The 18,822-nt window shown below is 44.9% G+C and overlaps 3 protein-coding genes; 2 read left to right on the top strand and 1 right to left on the bottom strand.

Moving 5' to 3' along the window:
• Window positions 1-963: 963 nt before the first annotated feature.
• GSTUM_00004042001 (uncharacterized protein) lies at window positions 964-1,393 on the top strand. XM_002835196.2 has 1 exon: window positions 964-1,393. Exon 1 carries the CDS (start codon window positions 1,170-1,172, stop codon window positions 1,350-1,352), a length of 183 nt encoding a protein of 60 aa, XP_002835242.1. The 5' UTR covers window positions 964-1,169; the 3' UTR covers window positions 1,353-1,393.
• A 371-nt stretch (window positions 1,394-1,764) lies between these two features.
• On the bottom strand, window positions 1,765-2,568 carry GSTUM_00004043001 (uncharacterized protein; the record flags this gene model as incomplete). XM_002835197.2 has 1 exon in its annotated part: window positions 1,765-2,568. The coding sequence occupies one exon, from the start codon at window positions 2,566-2,568 to the stop codon at window positions 2,377-2,379; it is 192 nt and encodes a 63-aa protein (XP_002835243.1). The 3' UTR covers window positions 1,765-2,376.
• A 1,354-nt stretch (window positions 2,569-3,922) lies between these two features.
• GSTUM_00004044001 (uncharacterized protein) lies at window positions 3,923-13,058 on the top strand (the record flags this gene model as incomplete). The annotated part of the gene is made up of 5 exons (XM_002835198.1): window positions 3,923-3,943; window positions 4,005-4,351; window positions 4,403-4,470; window positions 4,535-5,076; window positions 13,032-13,058. The coding sequence occupies 5 exons, from the start codon at window positions 3,923-3,925 to the stop codon at window positions 13,056-13,058; spliced, it is 1,005 nt and encodes a 334-aa protein (XP_002835244.1).
• Window positions 13,059-18,822: the final 5,764 nt, after the last annotated feature.

Below are 18,822 nucleotides of genomic sequence, written 5' to 3' on the forward strand. Positions count from 1 at the left end.
ACGCTGTAAAAAACTTTTTGATTTCAAATCATTTAGCTGCTAAGCCCGAGCTTACGACTCTTAAAAGCCGATTTTAATTGTGAGGATCTGACGAATCTGACGAATCTAACTGGGGTAAAATCTGACGGGGAATTCTTTTTCGTTGGATATATGCTTTCCGGTGGAATGGCTAGTGCTATCGTACTCGTTGGTATGATATGGTGGTTGGTTTATCTTTTGGTCCCGCGGCGAATGATTGATTGATGGAGATGGGAATGTGGGTATTGTCGTACTTGTGAGAAATGAAGCTCACGTTAGGGGGACGTTGGAGTTGCCTCTCCTAGTAAGGTATGTTTACATATTTTTTTATTTTTTTTTGGTTTATTTGCCTCAGCGGATGCCTGAAAGTCAATTTTTTCCCTTCTTTTTCGAGGGGTCCTTGTGGCGGACGTCCTTTTGCTGATGCTCAATTTGCTTTACTTCAGTTACTACGGTAGTGATACCTGCAGTCGCTAGTCTATCTGACATTCACCCAGGAGGATTTCAAACCACCGTGCTTGTATCGTACGTATATCGTGCGGGTTATGGTCTCGTACAATAATAAGCTTCGTCACCTCCTGTACTTGTACATACTGTACTACATTCCGAGTTTTTTTATTTGCAGATCCCCCCTTGCTGAAGAGTGTATAGTATTAATGGGATAAGGCGTGTATTATTATTAAGAAGTGGGTCTTTTGTGTTTCCACCAAGGACGGTGAAGGGGCGTTTCCACATTACCGTTGTGCTTGATGGGAAGGAGGAGAAGAAGGAGTGCTTATTCATGGCAGTCAATCAGTGAATGTGATCTTACCCCTTCCCTTCCTTGCTTCCTTCCTTCCTTACTTCCTTCCTTTCTTCCTTTTCCTTTCCTTTCCTTTTTTGCCACGTTCCCCTTATTCTCTTCCATACCGTTGAAACGGAAAAGGAAAGAAAGAAAGAAAGAAAAGAAACGGGACCTCATGCGGGGCTATGTTTCACGGTGATTTCAATCGTTCAGATTGCGGGGAATGAATGACTTATAATAATCGATCTTGGCCTTCTTCTGCCTTGCTGTCAACCGTTGCGGGGGGGGGATGAGGTGTTGGAGGGGGGGGGGCCCATGGGGACGATCAAACATGAAGCGTCGAGTGGATGGAGTGCTTTGAACATCGATGCCGTGCATCGCATCAATCTGTTGTGTGGTTATTAGTAATGTACAGTACAGCGCTGTAGAACCCCATCCCTTAGACTCTCTCTCTAGCTGGCCACTCACGATTGAGTTGGGATTCGAAGATGCCGAGAAGATTGGGGGAGAAGAAAAACAAAACAAAAAGAAACGAAAACAAAATGGGTGAAGGTGGGGTTGAAAATTGAAATTCTGTGGAAATATTTATTTAATCTTGGGATGAACAGATCACGAAGTGAAGTACAGTACATCACGAAAGGTGAACTTTATCGTGGATGGACTGGAAAAATCCTCCGACTCTCTCCCTAACAGGGCTCTATCTAAATGCGGATATGATGGATATTACAGTTTCACGGGGTGTTGTTGGGTTCATAATAGAGCACACTTTTACACTCTTTTTTCCGATGGAATATTCAGTTGGTGTCAGCACTGTTCTTCCCTAGACTAAATGGTACTTGCACTATACCTCCACTACAGCGCAGTGATTCATTCATGGCAATCACAACCAAACCTTTCGGTTTCCTCACAACTTACTCATCAGCCTCAAGGCGTACTCGAACACACACAATACACCATCATCTGGGGGACAATCATTTTAATCCAATCCAAGTATCTTACTGTAATACGCTGAGTATTAACTCCGAAACCAGCGTGGCATGTGTCGGGAGAAAGGGAAAGGAATATGAAAAAACAAAACAAAAACAAAAACCCCTCCTGCAGATGTCCACCGAATTCCCGCTATATAACTAAAAAAGGAAAAACCACCCCCCACTCAACATAAAAACTTTTACTTATGATAAATACAAGTTACTATTCATTCCGAAAGCCCGCAAACGGGATAAAAAAGCAATTCAAAATTCCCACGTGCATTTATTTCCCTCGAGAATTAAGGCCCAGTTTCGAATCTTTTGATTGAGGGAGAAGGGGGGGGGGGGAAGGAAAAAGAAAAGGAATGAATAATGTGTGTTTTGAGTGGGAAAGGTTAATTGTTTTTCTATGCGGACGTTAGGCTATTGAGATCTATCCTGATCCTAGTAAACATGTTAAGACTCTCCCTCTCCTCTCCCCTCTTCCCGTGATCACTGACCATCTTTCTTCGCTGTTATTGTGGGGGGATTATAGCGGAGCCACGATACGATACACGTACAGTAGAGCTCATGAGTTCCTTCAGGGTTTGGCCTACTGGTATTTAATCACGCTTGGTCTGGTGGTAGGACAAAAGGTAGTCTACGATCCTGGCTGGGCGAGTACGGTACTTGTAAGGGACTGGTAGCAGGACTGGACTGAAACGTGTCAGGTGCGGTAGAGTACAGTACTCGTATACCTATCTGCACTGTATTGTACTTGTACAAGTGCACCGCTCCCGAAAAACCATGTATAAGCATGGATTTGTGTCCGGATGCTACCACACTCTCCACCCTTCTTCCTCCTTCCCTCCTTCCCTTCTTCCTTTATCGTACCTCCTCCCCCTTGCCTGCTTGGTTGATGGCATCATTTTGGCAGAGACTGAGTTCAACATTTCGATATATACGGAGCAAAGATTCAATCAACTGTTAATGCACATGGTTGTGAAACGGGACGAGGATATAATACCGGCAGATAACGAGTCGTGGCGGTGGTGGTCATAGCAGAGGCTTTTTGTGGAGTACGAGTGTCTTATGTTTGACTGCCGTACTGGGGGCCACCCATGGTGGGTGACAGTCTTGTGCATTGAGCTCTTTTTTTTATTCTTTTCTTTTCCTTACTCTTTTTCTTTTTTCCATGATTTCCTGTCATTCGGATGCACAGGGATACCGTTTGCCATGTGCATCGTGGCAGAGCATTTTGTGAAACCAAGGAATCGAGCAAAAAGTTAGTCTATTTAATGCACCATCTCCAACGGGGGGTGAGCGGAGCGGGTGAGTCTACTGTACCGGCAGAATACGTCGCACGCAGCACTAAGAGGAAAAGAGCTGGAATATCGGTAGTAGAGGGACACCGGTATAGCCCCGCCGAATCAGCTGATAGGGAGAGTCATTCATTGCCTTTGACAGGCTGACTGTAACTTATGGGTTGTGAAAGTCCTGTGCGGTGCCGGTACGAGCACAAACGGGATTCCTTTCGCATGGAGCGCCATGGCAATGCCCTGAGCCCTGCGATGGCGTGGAGTCTGCGGTAGTAAGATATCACGGGCGATAGGACTAGAGCCGCCATATGCATAGCTTACTCTGCATAAGCAAGGAAAAACGGGGCAGTACGAGTAAAAATGGAAATAAGAAAACCTTAAATTCAAGGCAGCAATATCACGCAGGACAAAAAGGTTGGCTAGGCATTAGAGCAACCCCATCAAAGAAATCTATGTGTCTGTGTTCGGTAAGGCTTGAATGGGGGTCGTTGTTTCCCGGGCCTCGATCGTGGGGGCGGAGTAGCGAGAGATCTCCGGATAATCGTTATTCCTAGCCCCGACACTAAAGTTACCCCCCGAGGGATTTCCCCACATTTTCGATACCCCTAGGTAATCACGTTATGTCGTGAGCAGTGTTGACGAGGCGCTTCCTCCGTGCTTTCCCGGCACGTGTATTCCGCCCCGCACAGCGGAATTCCAGCTGCCTCCCGGGATACCGATACGATGGCTTGTATAAGGGTCTTTCTGCAACAAAGCTTCGGAAGACCTGGCTTCAGGCGCTGGCAGAGCGCGAAGCCGGGGTGAAGCCTACCCCCACGACAGACCTGATAGAGAAGCTATCTCCTAAGAGGATGATGGACAGTTATCATAAGATAGTATTGATCAAACCATCACCAAATAGGGGCAATTGGGCTAACTAACATATTTTGTGTAAAGGTACTTCCACTCTCCAAAGACGAATGGCTTGTGGATTCATATGTAGATGCCAGCGGACAGCTGCGACTCGGCAGCTTGTTCCAAGACCTTGATGCGCTCGCAGGCTTGGTCTCCTATAAGCATACTGGACCTGGCACAGCAAATGTGACCGCTGCGGTGGATAGGATATCTATCATCAACCCGTTGGAAGATTTCTGTGACCTTGAGCTTAGCGGGTTCGTTTTTTTTGTTGGAAATTCTTCCATGGAAGTTTCGATCGAGGCTAGAAAAGCTGGACACCCGGGGGATGGCGGGTTATTGTTATCTTGCGCATTCACGATGGTTGCTCTAAACCCGGAGACTAAAAAGTAGGTTTGCAATACCAGGCAGAAAGAGTTCTAAAGCTGTTACATTGATAGACCTACCCAAGTAAGCTCGTTGATAGCCGAGACACTAGAGGAGAAAGCCATATTCCGTCGTGGGGAAGGTATTCGCCTCCATTACCTTGGCCTGATCTGTGGGGGAGAGCGATATTGACTTGACTTGACTAGCCAACAAGACGGCTAAAAAAGCCATCACGAGGGCCTCCCTAACAACCCAAGCACCAACACTGGAAGAATCACTCCTAATCCATAAGACGTACCTAACCCACCTCCAATACACAGACCTCGAGAACCCCCTTCCAAAGCCCGAGACGACAATATACATGTCTGAAACCAGCATCTCCAGCACTGCAATCATGCAGCCGCAACACCGCAACCGCCACTCTTTCATGATCTTCGGCGGTTACCTTTTGAAAGAGACCATGGAGCTGGCTTTCTGCTGCTGCTCCGCGTTTGCCCATTGCCGGCCTACCTTCCTCTCGCTAGAACCGAGCACATTTGACGCGCCGGTCCCTGTAGGGAGTATATTGTATCTGAAGGCTACAGTAGGGTACACCGAGCATCGGAAAGGGGGGTCAAGGGTTCAGGTTTCAGTTCAGAGCTCGGTGAGGGATGTTGCCCATGGGTCTTTCACTGGGGCGGGGGTATTCAATTATACGTTCTTTGTGGAAAGGGAGTTGGAGGTTATGCCCATTACGTATTCTGAATTCGTGAGTTGTCCTCTTTTGTCTGGGTCTAGCTATTGGCTTTTCGTGTCTGCTGACTTAGGATGCGGTAACTTAGATTACCTTTCTGGATGCCAGACGGCGTGCAAAACAGCAGGCCATGGTCACCGATATGGATGACGGGACGGCGGCAAGGGTCATGGAATAAATAGTTGGTGCCTATGGGATGCGTATTCCAATTGCCGGAGCTTTTAGATCGTTAAATGGTTGAACCCCCCGGCGCGGAATCGTGTTAGCTTAGTATCGCGGATCTTCACAAGAATGGCCTCAAGAATTGGGGGAAATTCTACCTACACTAGCCCTTATAAGCTGCGCCCGGAAATGTGTATTTAGGTAGTTCCACCCGCCGCGTTTGACGCCAATCGACTTCCCGATGGAGAAACCGCAACAGTAATCATTGACATCCGGACATCTAGCGTATGACAATGGCCTCCAGAGCCACAGGGTGTTTACCAAATACTGTATTCTATGCCACCGAGTAGAAACATGCCATTTGGCCGAGGGGTTCTCCCCTTCATCAGTTTGTTATCATATCAACCTCCCCGATCCCAGTTGGCGATGTTTGTGTAGCCTTGCTCCGAAGACCCTTCCATCCAGCCGAAACTGCTTAGACCTGCTTTCTGAGCCGAAACCCCCCCCCCCAACTAAGCGCACATATAGCGAAAAATACCTGGTAGACGCCTACATCCCCCCAGTAACCACGCCTTTTGAAAATCCTCATAACTATGATAGCTAGCTACATTGCAAATCCACACGCCCAACCCCAGCGACCAAGAACATACAAGTACCATAACCCAACGGGAAGGACCCCCCATTCACAAAGTATGATATCGTACGCGGCAGCGCATTTGGTCGCCGGATATATACACCCTTAGTGAAAACACCGTCGGACCAAGGGAGGGGGAATTGCGATATTACCGTCGCTCGGCGAGGTGAACCTTTTCACTTTTTTGCACCAACTGAGCCGCGAAATCATTGCTGTCATACAAAAGGTGTTCTCTCGGTGACTGGGGGAAGGGAATGGGCAATCGTCCTGAACGGAGTGGACTCGGACAACTTATGATACTTGTTATTTTCTTCTTCAGGGTTTGGGGGAGTTTACGGGGGTAATAACTTGGTACAGTACAATGTACTAAATCCTCTGCACAGATCGCGGATGTCTCTGCTTAAATGCGGATTGGATCGGCTGATTGGACTGATAGTCGTAACGTCATTCCTGAGGAAACCCGCCGATTATTCCTCCCCAGTCTAAGGGGAGGACCTAGGGGCTGGGAGTGGATAATCCATCCCTCATTCTGTACGATATTTGTTTTCTGGAATGTTCCGAGGTTTATCGTAAGGAAAATTCGAGTGTGGCGATCGTGTACAGTACTGTAGATGCTTTCTATCATACTGGTGAGATCACAGCAGGAGCTCCCCGGCGATACCATCATATTATCATAAGAGTACTTTTGGTAGAGATCTGGGATTAACCCGGGTTATTAACCGCGCAGAAAAGGTGAGAAATCAGCACGCACAGATTGCTGTAGGGGGTGAGGGTATTGCCGCGGTAGGTTCGAGGGTTCAATCTGTACAGTGCATAATATCTGTAGCTGTCATAGCTACGGGATACGGTAACTACGAATAGGGAGCACTGGAGGGATGCATGGAATCGTCGAGTGACCGAGTCATCGATTATAAATTAAACATTCTGCCTGAATATTTCCGCCTAATCAAGAGGAAGGAAGGAATATCGATAAGTATATGCCACAAGAGATATCGGGACCCCTATAGAAAGATAAAAAATGAAAGGGAAAGGCAAGAACTGCAATAATCGAGAATCACCCCTGCTGAGCCCGTGGAGTAGAGTCAACCCGTAGGCGTATTCGTCGTTAAATCATCAACTTACCTGGTATAAAAATATCGTGGTCTTAGAATTGGTTCACTTCCCTCCAGAGAGTTTTTTTTCGCAAACTTCTTAAACTTGCGTTCATCATGTTCCGTGTATCGCACCTTGGCGTCCGCAATAACAACCTGCTGATTCTTGGCCATCCCGGACCCTCTGCCGCCTTGAAGGGGGTCCTATTCCGGCAGTCAAGTATATCAACCTCCGCTGCCCAAGCTAGCCAGACACCCATGATATGCTTATGGCCCTGCTCTGCTGCTTTATATAGAGCGGGTTTGCCCCATAAATCGCCAACATCAATAAGACGTCCAGTAACGAGGAAGTAAGCTGCGGACAAGGCGCTCATGCCCACTTCGGGTCGAATAGTGAAGCGGTGTTCTCGAAAAGATTTCCGTGGCGGTGAGATAGATCCATGCCAACTGTGATCGGTTGACGTGCTGTTGCGTACTTCCGAGCATCAACAGCAATTTGAGGAGAAATTTTGCTCCATTTACACCCATTATTCGGATTGGCAGCATCTTCCAAGAGCATTTGCGTAATCTTTGCACTTGTACCCCAGTGGGCGTTCTAGAGAAGAGGTGTACCCGTCTATGTCCTCCTCAAGAGGGAAGACAACGTGGTGGAGAAAGGCTCTGTATCATACCAGGTTTGGTGTGGTTTAAAACCTGCTCCTCTGTAGAGCAGATATATTATAGCTCCGAGCCTTTCCACCCCAAACAGCAGCCTGAAGAGGGGTACGGTGATCGGGAGTCTGACTATCAATTTCAACTCCGGCACCAAGAATTAATCTTATTAGGCCACGATGACCCTCCACCGCAGCACAATGAATAAGATAGGGGTTTTTGAGCGCGAAATGTTTAAGTGGTGGGGTAGGCCTGCCAGTCCCAATGAGTAACTAGCTCGTTGAGTGGAATGCTATCATAGAAACCTTTAGACTAGTCTAAATGTGGCAGCGATTTCAAAGGAACGTGGGAGACCACACAATATCAGCAAAGCCGAGCGGAAGAGTTCAACTAATAGCACGGAAGATCCGGGTAAAACACGGAAATGGAACTGAAGGGAAGAGAGAAGAGTGGATAATCTAACGAACAAGTACAGTCGTGTCCGTTTAATAATTATATCCCTGCCCAGCAACCATGCAACACCATCACCCCCTCATCCCACTAGTGACTATGGCTCCCCCTCACTCTACCTGAGCAACAGAAGATTGTAATAAGGAAATTTATGCCCTGTATAAGCATACAGATATGGGGTATAATAAAATAGCAAAGGCTATTGGGGTCTGCAAGGCTACTGTTCAAAAGGTAAGTACTAAAGCCAAGACAAGAGGTGGAGATACCCATTATACTTCCAAGTAAGGCCAACCCAGCAAGATTACTGATACTAAAAGAAGAGCAGTAGAGGCTATTATTGATGCCGAGCCTCAATTAGCGCTATATGAACTTACCCAAAAGGCAAATATTGGTCTTGGCAAGATCACTATTGACAAGATGTAACGATCCCTCCTTGGATAGTTAGTTCTTGGCGACGGGGAACGATACTTTTCTTCTTCTATTTCTTTCCTTAGTCTTACGATAGCACTAGGCCTCTGCCTACGTTACCGATAGTACAAGACCTTTGTCTTCTATTGGGAATGCCTATCGTAAGCTTTCTCTAACTCTTCTTCGTGTAGAACTTTCCTTGGTGTAATGATAATGTTGCAATAAAAATAAAGATCGTAAAGGTGTTTTATATTCATTAAAGTAATAAGTAGGAAAAGTACTTAGAACAAAGCGTGAAGAACCTATCCTCCTCGGCTGCATCGGCCTCCTTATATAGTATTCTTCCCGCCAATAGTCATGTGACCCAAAGTAGTCACATGTGCAAAACCAAATCATAACAAACTAGTCATGTGACCAAAGTGGTCACATGCTCAAAACCCATGACCTCATAGTGAGGTCATGTGCAAAAACTCATAAACCAATCATAACACAATAAACAAATCATATGACTCGACTGAGTCATATGCGTGAAACCTATGATCTCATAACAAGGTCATGTACGAAACATAAATCATATGTGCAAGGCATACCCGCAAGGCACACTCACAAGGCATACTCATTAGGCGCACGTCCCATGACTCATATTTGAGCCATGTGCAAAAGCATCACAAATCTCACACATAACAAATCATATGACTTGAATGAGTCATATATGTGAAACAATAACATACCTGTGACTCATAACCATGTGTCACATGAAAACCTTTTCCTCACCAAGCCACATTCATGACATTAGCTCCTCTCCTCCTAAGCCTGAGTCCCATCAGACTCTTTTCCCAAGCTTCAATAGTTCCTGTCCTGCCAAGCATATAGACCTCTGAAGCTTATTGAACTTGTCGTCTGCTTTCCTCTATCTTACCCTCACCATTTCCAAGGTGAGGTTTGCCATCTTGATTGTATGCCTCTGAGCATTGTTCATCTGTCGTAGCTCTGCGATCGTTTTGTCGTTTGCTGAAATTGTGGCTTCGGCCTGACCAGGTTGTTCCCGGAGTCCTCGGATTTGCCTGTATAGGCTCCTGGCGTCCGGTTCCATTTCCGTCGATGAGTTTTGGGCTCTCCTCTCCCTGGGCCTCATCCTTGAGGCCCTAGCTCTCTGCCATACCGTGACATCTTTTCCTTCTAACTCTTTCTTTGTCCCATCCTTCTGCGGATAGTATCCCGCAGAGATTTTCTTCATCCTGTGCATCTTGCACATGTTGTTGAAGTACTGTTTCCAGTGCTTTAGGGCATGGTCCGGGCATGGACCGAACTTTTTGTATTCTCTCGGGAACCATCCTGAGCCTTCCTTGTCCCCGTAGTGTGTGGAACATCCATTGTTGTAGCATACCGTCTATGACATGGCGTTATACTGTGCTTGTTTTTTCCTTTCCCTGAGTTCTTCGTCGGTCGGCCCCATGAATGAGTATTTGGGGCTGGTCGGTGTGGTTTGGCGGGGGCTATCACCCCAGCTCTCATGTTGTTGCAATGGCGTGGGAGCCTTTCCCTCGCCTTTGTCTTGGTTGAACGTGATCATTACCTTGGCCGGGCTTGCCTGGGTATCGCTGGTGGAAGGTTGAGATGGCATCTTGTGCATGTTCAAAGTTGTGTGCGAAGTACCAAGTATTATGGTGTTCGGGTGAATATCCCATCCACTTGGCTTGGTATTGGAGGTGACTGTGGAAGAAGCGAGAATCGACTATTTTGTCGAGCTCGTATTCTGGTTCTCCATTGAGTTTGATCGGAGGAGGAGGAATAATTGTTCATGAGGGAAACTTATTGTTGTTGTGTAATTCGAGGGATGAGATGTGGAATGTGTTGTGTATTCGCATTGAGGGTGGAAAGTCGAGTTTATAAGCTTGGCTGCCCACCCTTTCCAGTATCCTGAATGGTCCAATTTTCTTGTAGTCCAATTTCTTTGATGGTCGTGTCGTATGGATATTGCATGGTATTAGGCATACCATATCTCCCAGTTGTATGTACGGATCTGGTCTTCGGTGTTTATCATATTGTTCTTTTTGCCATTGTTGTGCTTGACTCATTTCGTATTGTAATGTCTCGTGTAGTTTTCCCATATCTGTTTTGTCCGGTATTATACCATTAATCGTATGATATGTGGTCTGACTTTGTAGATGTTGTCCGTAATTCATGAAGAAGAGTGTCGTACTAATCGTTTCTTGCTTTCTATTATTGTATGCGAATTCAGCCATTGATAGCAGTTTGTACCAATCATCTTGTTGGTAATTGACTTAGGCCTGTAAGTATTGTTCGAGTATCGCATTTACCTATTCTGTTTGTCCATCCATTTACGGGTGAAATGCTATGCTCAGCCTGTTTTGTATCCCTATTTTTCTGATTACTTTCTTCCATAGTCCTGATATGAATAGTATTCCTCAGTCAGTAATGATGTTCTTTGGGAGGCTGTGAAGTCAGAAGACTTCTCGGAAGAATGTTTGTATAAAATCCCTTGTGTCGATATCTTTTTTGACTGGAATGAAATGACTCATTTTGGTCAGACGATCCACCACGACCAGGATGCTATCGCAATTTTCTGATGCCGGTAGGTCTGTGGTGAAATCCATAGTAATTGTTTTCCATAGTCATTCGGGAACTTTGTTTGATTTCAGTAATCTATATGGTGCGTATTTAGCCATTTTTGTCCTTTGGTATATGTCACAGTTTTTGACATATTGTTTGACATCTTCGTGCAGTCCTGGCCAATAGAATAACCTCGTGATGAATTCCGTGGTTTTAGCCGTTCCTTTGTATCCTGCTGTTCGGATATCGTAGTGTTGTCGTATGATGTCTGTCCTTATCTCTTCTTTTTCTGGAATCCATTGTTTTCCGTTATACCACATGTTTCTATCCTCCCGTTGGCATAAACCTAGAGCAATTTCTTTCATCTCTTTTTTTCCTTCCTTCAATGCTTCTCTTATTGCCTGGATTGTTTTGTCTCTTTCGTTTGCCTTCTCGATTTCCCTTTCCCCCATTGATGTGAATTGGATAACCTCTATTACCTCGAAGTAGGTTTTTGGTAATAGTGTTTGTGTTTTTTGTTTGATTCTTTTGTCTTCTTTTGTTTGTAGTTTGTCGCTTGCAATCCTTGTAAGAGCATCTGGCTTTCCACTCTCTTTACCTGGTTGGTATTCGATTTTGAAGTTATATTTGCTGAGGTGTTACATCCACCTTATCTGGCGGTCATTCAGTTCTTTCATAGTCATGAACAGGACCAGATTCTTATGGTCGATTAGAACTCGGACTGGATGGTTGTTGTTTAGAACATATCTCCTCCATTTCTTTAATGCTTGAACTATCGCTAATTGTTCTTTGTTCGCAATGTCGTAGTTGCACTCTGTGGGGGTCATTGTCTTGGATCGGTAAGACACTGGCCTCCATTTTCCATCTTCGTATTGTTGCCATAGTATGCCTGAGCACACATATTTTAAGGCGTCCGTTTCGATCATTGTCCTTCAGTTTGGGTCGAAATGAACCAGTATGGATACCGATGTTAGATGCGTTTATATTGTATCATATGCTTTCTGTTCCGTTTCTCCCCATTCCTATTTCTTGTCTTTCTTTGTTAGGTTATAGAGTGGTTTTGCAAGCCTACTAAATCCCTCTATGAACCTTCGATAAAAGTTGCAGAATCCCATAAAGCATAGAACATCTGTTTTGTTATTTGGTTTGGCCCAATCCCATATTGCTGTTATTTTGACGGGGTCGACTTTGACCCCACTCTAATTGATGATAAATCCAAGGTATTCCATTTCTTCTTTATGGAATTCGCATTTTGTGGGTTTGATCTTCATTCCTGATCCTTGTATTACAGCCATGATATTGCTGATATCCTTCTGGTGTTGTTGCATGTTCTCCGAGTAGATGAGTACGTCATCCAAGTAAACGATGCAATATATGTTGAGGTATTTATTGAGTACCCTGTTGATCCATCTTTGGAATGAAGCTAGTGCATTGGTTAGCCTGAAAGGCAAAACCAAGTATACGAACATTTCGTATCTCGAGTCGAATGTAGTCTTCCATTGGTCTCCTGCCTTGATGCGTATATTGTGGTATGCATCCTTGATGTCAAGCTTGGTGAAGTATTTTGCTAACCGTAGTCTATCCAGTGCTTCTTCAATTAAGGGTAGTGGATATCGATCTTTCTTGGTAACTAAATTGAGAGTTCTGTAGTCCACACAGAGTCTCATTTTTCCATCTTTCTTTTTGACGAATAGTATTGAAGATCTTCCTGATGTGAAGGAGTTTCTGATCCATCCTCGCTTTAGGTTTTACTCGATGTACTTTCTAAGTTCTTTGAGCTCTGCTTGTCCTAGTAGGTATAACTTCTTGTAGGGGATTTCTTTTATTTTTTCTGTTTTCTTGTCTTTGTCCTGCTGAATTTCGTGGTTGATTCCAGGTCTTCGGGGTGCTAGTCCCGTAGCTTCCTCTTCTTGGAATAGATTCGTGAACTGATGATATTCCTTTGGAACCAATTCTTTCCATTCTTTTTTGCTTTGGTATTTCTTGTCTTGGATTGCTAGTTCTGTACTAATGTTGATTTTTGCTAGGACCGCTTTTTCGTCTTTGTATGTCCATTTGAGAATTCCTGTTGTATCTCCTCTTCAATAGTACCGTCTGAAGGCTTGTGCCGTGATTTCTTTGATCTCGATTCTTTTTGTTGTATCAGGCTAGTTTTGGTCTGTGCATTCAAATCCCTTATCTCCCCTTGTAGTTTCTTCCAGTTGATCTATTTCGTGTAGATCCTCTTTGTTGATTTTTTCGATAATCAACTGTGCGATTCGATCGCCTTTCTGGACTTCATAGTCCTCTTGAACTAGGTTGGCCAAAACCACTGTGATTTCACCTGTATAGTCAGCGTCGATCACACCCGCCATGGTCATAAGTCGATGTTTGACTGCTAGACCACTTTGGGGTGCTATCCACCCATAGGTGCCTTCTGATAGTCCGATGGCTATTCCTGTTACTATCATTACCTACCTGTTGGCAGGTATCTTGATTCCTTCGTTGGCCTACAGGTCGTGTCCTGCTGCTTCTTTAGAACCCTTGGTAGGCACTTTTACCTCTTAGTCCAGTTTTTGTTTCCAAACTCTCTTATCTTGCTGCATCTCAGCAAACTTTGCATACAAAGTTTCTTCTTACGCTTCTCGAATTGGTGTCGAGTAGACCACAGGCAAACTGTTGAGACATCGTGTTGCACATAGTTCACTTGTAAAGGTCATCTTGTTCTCATTCCAATCGATTGTTGGATTATGTTTTTGCAACCATGGCATCCCAAGGACTATATCATGGTTCTTGAGATCTGCTACCTGAAAGGTTGCCGTTTTCCTATGGCTATCAATGTTCATAGGTACTATCGCCGTATGGGTTATAGGACCCATTGCGCTTGGCTTTCCATCTGCTAGGTAGATGTGTCTCACTTTCTTTACATTTTTGGTATGGAGGCCATATTTGTCGCAGATTTCCTTATCGATGATATCTTGGGTAGCCCCGGAGTCGAGCATTACATATATTGTTGTTTCTTTACCTTTTTCTTTGTGTATCTTTGTCTTGATTATTACATGATCTCCATCTTCTTCTCCTCGTTGCATGTGTAGTGCTATGTACTAGTTCGCTAACTTGATGGGTTTTCCATGTCCAAATCTTGGGTCTTCCAGACCACCGTTTACTGGGGGCCCCCATCGCTTTCTGCTGGTATATCTTCTGTGATTATTTCGCGAATGTTGCTCCTCTTTTGAGTTTGGAAGCGATTATTTGCAGCAGTTCTAGTGCCTTGGTATCTACTGTTGGGTCAGCTTCTGCATTCTCATATCCGATGTCCTGTTTTTCCACACCTTAAGCAGAGTTTCCCGTTCATTCTTCTAGCGTATTCTTTCTTAGACAGGTTCAGAGCAGATCCTGCCCTTAATTTGTCCAACTCCATTGGCTTGCCTGGTGGTAATGCTGGACTTTCACCTTGAGCTGCTTGTGGTTTGAAGGTTTTATCCACATTCCTGGATGATTGGGCCGCCCTGTGTGCTATAGTATTTTCCGAGTTGTTTCGAACCATGTTTAGCTTGCTTTCCTTATAGATAGTCCACCTTGCAAATCGTTCTGCTGTGGTGTAATGCGAGTCAGAGATTCCCCACGCTTCTTGGAGTCTTTCACTGCAGTTTTTCAGAAGGATGATGTAGAAAGTAGTATCATCAAACTCTACCTCGTATTCCAATAGTCAGCATTCATTCTAGTATACCGAAAAGGTCTGTTTTTCTTATTGGAGTTTTTCCAGCTTTTGTCTTGCTGTCTCTTTGGTGTTGGGATCTCTGAATTGTTCGAAGAGTGTCGCCTTGAACTCCTTGTATGTGACCCATTCTTTTTGCTTCCTTCCATCTTGGAAGGGCATGATCTATTGTCCCGCGAGTCCTCTTAGCAGAGATTCTACATGTGGAATCTTGATCTCATTGTGGTGTTCTCCATATCCCTTAACAGCAAAATACCCTTCGTATTGTGCCATGAATATTCATAGCTTATCTTCAGCTCCTTTGTATGTGTCGGGTTCTTTTGCTTTCGGTCACTGGATATTTCCTTGTCCTGTATTTCGTGTTGCTACTAGAAATGTCTGAAATTGATTCTTAGTCATTCCAAGTATGCTAGTACCTGGTATGGGGGCGGCTGGGGCCGGTGGCCCAGATACTGCTGATTCCAACATTCTCTCGGGTCGTGGAGTTCCTGCAGGAGAGCTATCAACTGGTGATCCTTTCTCTGGGGTTACTGGACTTGCTGCCCTTGAGGGCTCTGCTGAAACATGATCTAGGGCATTGCTGAATCCCCCTAGGTTAAGGTTTTGATCGACGATGTTGATATCTCCTTTCCTGTCTGGGTTGAAGGATGCTGTCTTGTATTGTTTAGCATCACACTAGGTGATGCTTTGTAATGTAACAATCCCTCCTTGGATAGTTAGTTCCTGGCGATAGGGAATGATACTTTTCTGCTTCTTCTATTTCTTTCCATAGTCTTACGATAGCACTAGGCCTCTCCCTACGTTACCGACAGTACAAGACCTTTGTCTTCTATTGGGAATGCCTATCGTAAGCTTTCTCTAATTCTTCTTCGTGAAGAACTTTCCTTGGTGTAATGATAATGTTGCAATAAAGATAAAGATCGTAAAGGTGTTTTATATTTGTTAATCTAATTTTATTTAACCTCGTACCACCAACACTGGCATACGACAAGCTCCCGCCGGCACAGGGATACTGCTAACCGGTATATCACTAATCCTAAGCTAACTAAGTCTATGGCCCCGCACCTACCATCCCCGAGTCATGCCTACACGGAAACTAATTACAAGACCATCAAACAACCCAGCACCCGCTCCGGTTAAAGTCTGTAGCCCCTCTGGTATGAAGCCAACCAGTACTAAGCATAGCTGAAGCCGAGCAAAAGACCAATCCAACCAGGTTCCTCGTCCAACAAAATATAAAACACTACCACCCGGTCTAAACATGGTCCCGCGAAACCTCCACTACAGTAGAAAACCAATATAAACTAAACTAAACCTACAGGTGGTACAAGGGCAAGGAAGAGGCGACCCACATGTCCATCTCTCGCACCTGCATGCCAGGCCGTCGACCCTATAAACTCACTTTGCCAGTTGCCTCTGAAGAGCGTACTGGTGAGGAAGACCTGTACCTGCTGTCTGCCCCTCAAATAAAACCACATTTAAACAAAAGAAATACATAGAGGTAGTGACAGACCACAAAGGTCAGTGGGCCCTATCTCCCACCTGTGGTACCATGTCTCCTCCTGCCAAACCCATAGCCAAACCAAAGAAACCAAATAAACTCTACAAAAAATACAGCACGCAAGACCCAAACAAGTCCAACCAGATGGCTGCAACCCACTATCTGCACAGGTGGCCATCAGCTAACCAGTCCATGGAGGAGCTTTACAGCACTCAGCAGCTTCACCCAACAGCCCAAGCTGGACTGGAAACACTTAATTAGACCTCGCCTAACCTGACACAGGCCCGACCGGTACTTGCAGGTGCCTCTTTCCCCCTAATCAGCCCCCTCCAAGCCCCACACGCTAGATGCCACAGAGCCCATCCAGCCCCCCAACCCCTCAGTCAGATCAACCATCTGATAGCTAGAGGACAGCCTATACCTAGCCCTATCAGGCAGCCACTGGTCTTAGCTGTGCTAACAGAACCCCAACCCCCAACATTGTACAGCTGAGGGAGGCCCCCAGCTACAGCCGGTAGCCACAAAGGAGGCAGCACCAGTACCCGGAGGTACCAGCACCAGCCACACTGTCCAACTCAGCCAAACCGAAGTCCAACCGAGTCAGGAAAGAGTAAGTAGAGCCAGCTAAAGCCAGCCCCACAGGTACGAAAAAACCAGACCAAATAATAGGCAAGAGGCGCCCCCAACCGATACGACAGGAAGGAGGAGGGTGAGCGAACAGAAGTAGACGAAGAGAAGGTAGGTACCACTTGCAATGGGTGAAGCTGCTAACCACAGTCCACAACCGAACTACCCAAATACACAGACAACACAAGTGGCTGGTAGCCAATTGTCTCACACCACTCCAGGTAGCAATGAAAAACCACATCAGGGGGTAAGATTTTTCAGGGTCAAAGCTATCCCCACTAAGGCGAGGAGAAGACATTTGAATAAACCACCATAAAAACCACAAGGACAAAATTTCCAAGGAAATGGTGATAAACAACATCGTAGGATTCTGACCGTAGAAAGGTAACGTAACAGAGAGGGGCTGGGCAGGCACTGCCCTGCCACCTGAGGAATGATGTGGTCCATACGATGAGTTGAACTTGGGATGGTCATCAGTCTAACCTAAGGGTGTTTTGTATCATGAGAACTAAGGACTCCATTAAAACCCAATAAGAAACATGAGCTGGCCCAAAGAATGACATGGGTGATCCCCCCAAACACAATGTTCAATCTCCCACAATCGAACTTGAAACCTGCGAGTAGAAGATAGACAGGAAGTTGAAGACATTTTACTAAAAGGGGCTCGTAAGCGACCGTGATGAGTAGCTCGAAGTGCCAGTATCGTGAGATGTCCAGCAGGCAACGAAATGAGAAGCAAACAAGTAATCCGCTACGCAACGCCAACAGACCTCAGCACCAAAGACCCCAGGAACTACTGAGTGAACTCAGATATCTCCCCCAGAATCTAAGGCATCAAGGCCCACCATAGGTGCGAAAGAAACGCTCGGGGCGAAGCGATGGCAAGGACGAGGAAAAGTACTTAGAACAAAGCGTGAAGAACCTATCCTCCTCGGTTGCATCGGCCTTCTTATATAGTATTCTTCCTGCCCATAGTCATGTGACCCAAAGTGGTCACATGTGCAAAACCAAATCATAACAAACTAGTCATGTGACCAAAGTGGTCACATGCTTAAAACCTATGACCTCATAGCGAGGTCATGTGCAAAAACTCATAAACCAATCATAATACAATAAACAAATCATATGACTCTACAGAGTTATATGCATAAAACCCATGACCTCATAACAAGGTCATTACGAAACATAAATCATATGCACAAGGCATACCCGCAAGGCATACTCATTAGGTGCAAGTTGTAACTTATTCGTAAGGTGCTAATCACGTTGTCAGTAATGAATACGATAGTTGGCAGGTGGCCTGCTCTTCCGGAGAGGAGGCGAGAGCTGAGAACTAAAGGAGGCTTCGAGGGTGTTCTGAGGAATAAAGAAGTAACCGTTCAACCAAGTATATTGAAATACTGTCTGTCGAAGTCTGCCTTTTCTATCATAGAAACAGGCGGTCTTTAAATACACAAATCTGTTCATGTCTAGTATGAACGAAACTAAGCAAAGGTATCAATCGATACACTTTAGTAAAATTTGTTAAGTATCAAAGCGATACTTAAAACAAAACATAAAACAAAACCAAGTATCAAAGCGATACTTAAAACAAACCAAGTATCAAAGTGATACTTAAAACAAAACATAAAACAAAACCAAGTATTAAAGCGATACTTAAAACAAACCAAGTATCAAAGCGATACTTAAAACAAAACATAAAACAAAACCAAGTATCAAAGTGATACTTAAAACAAAATATAAAACAAAACCAATAACTGAGTACCCGTACCGGCTACATTCCCTAAAACAAAACAACTGTTTAACGAACAAAACCTAATAATCATTAAAAACATCAGCTAAAGAATCAAAAGCTTCAAACTCCGCCATTTCCTGTTCATCTCAAGTGTCACACCAGGGACAAGAAGAAATTCTAAGGAAACATTTAGACTCAACGAAATGCAAATCACAGTAGTTACGAATACCA

The sequence above is a fragment of the Tuber melanosporum genome (genome assembly GCF_000151645.1).
Source record: "Tuber melanosporum whole genome shotgun sequence assembly, scaffold_1, strain Mel28".
Classification (NCBI taxonomy): Eukaryota; Fungi; Ascomycota; class Pezizomycetes; order Pezizales; family Tuberaceae; genus Tuber; species Tuber melanosporum.

Coding starts and splice junctions, on each gene's coding strand:
- GSTUM_00004042001 (XM_002835196.2), top strand. CDS start 1,170: ATGCCGTGCATCGCATCAATCTGTTGTGTGGTTATTAGTAATGTACAG.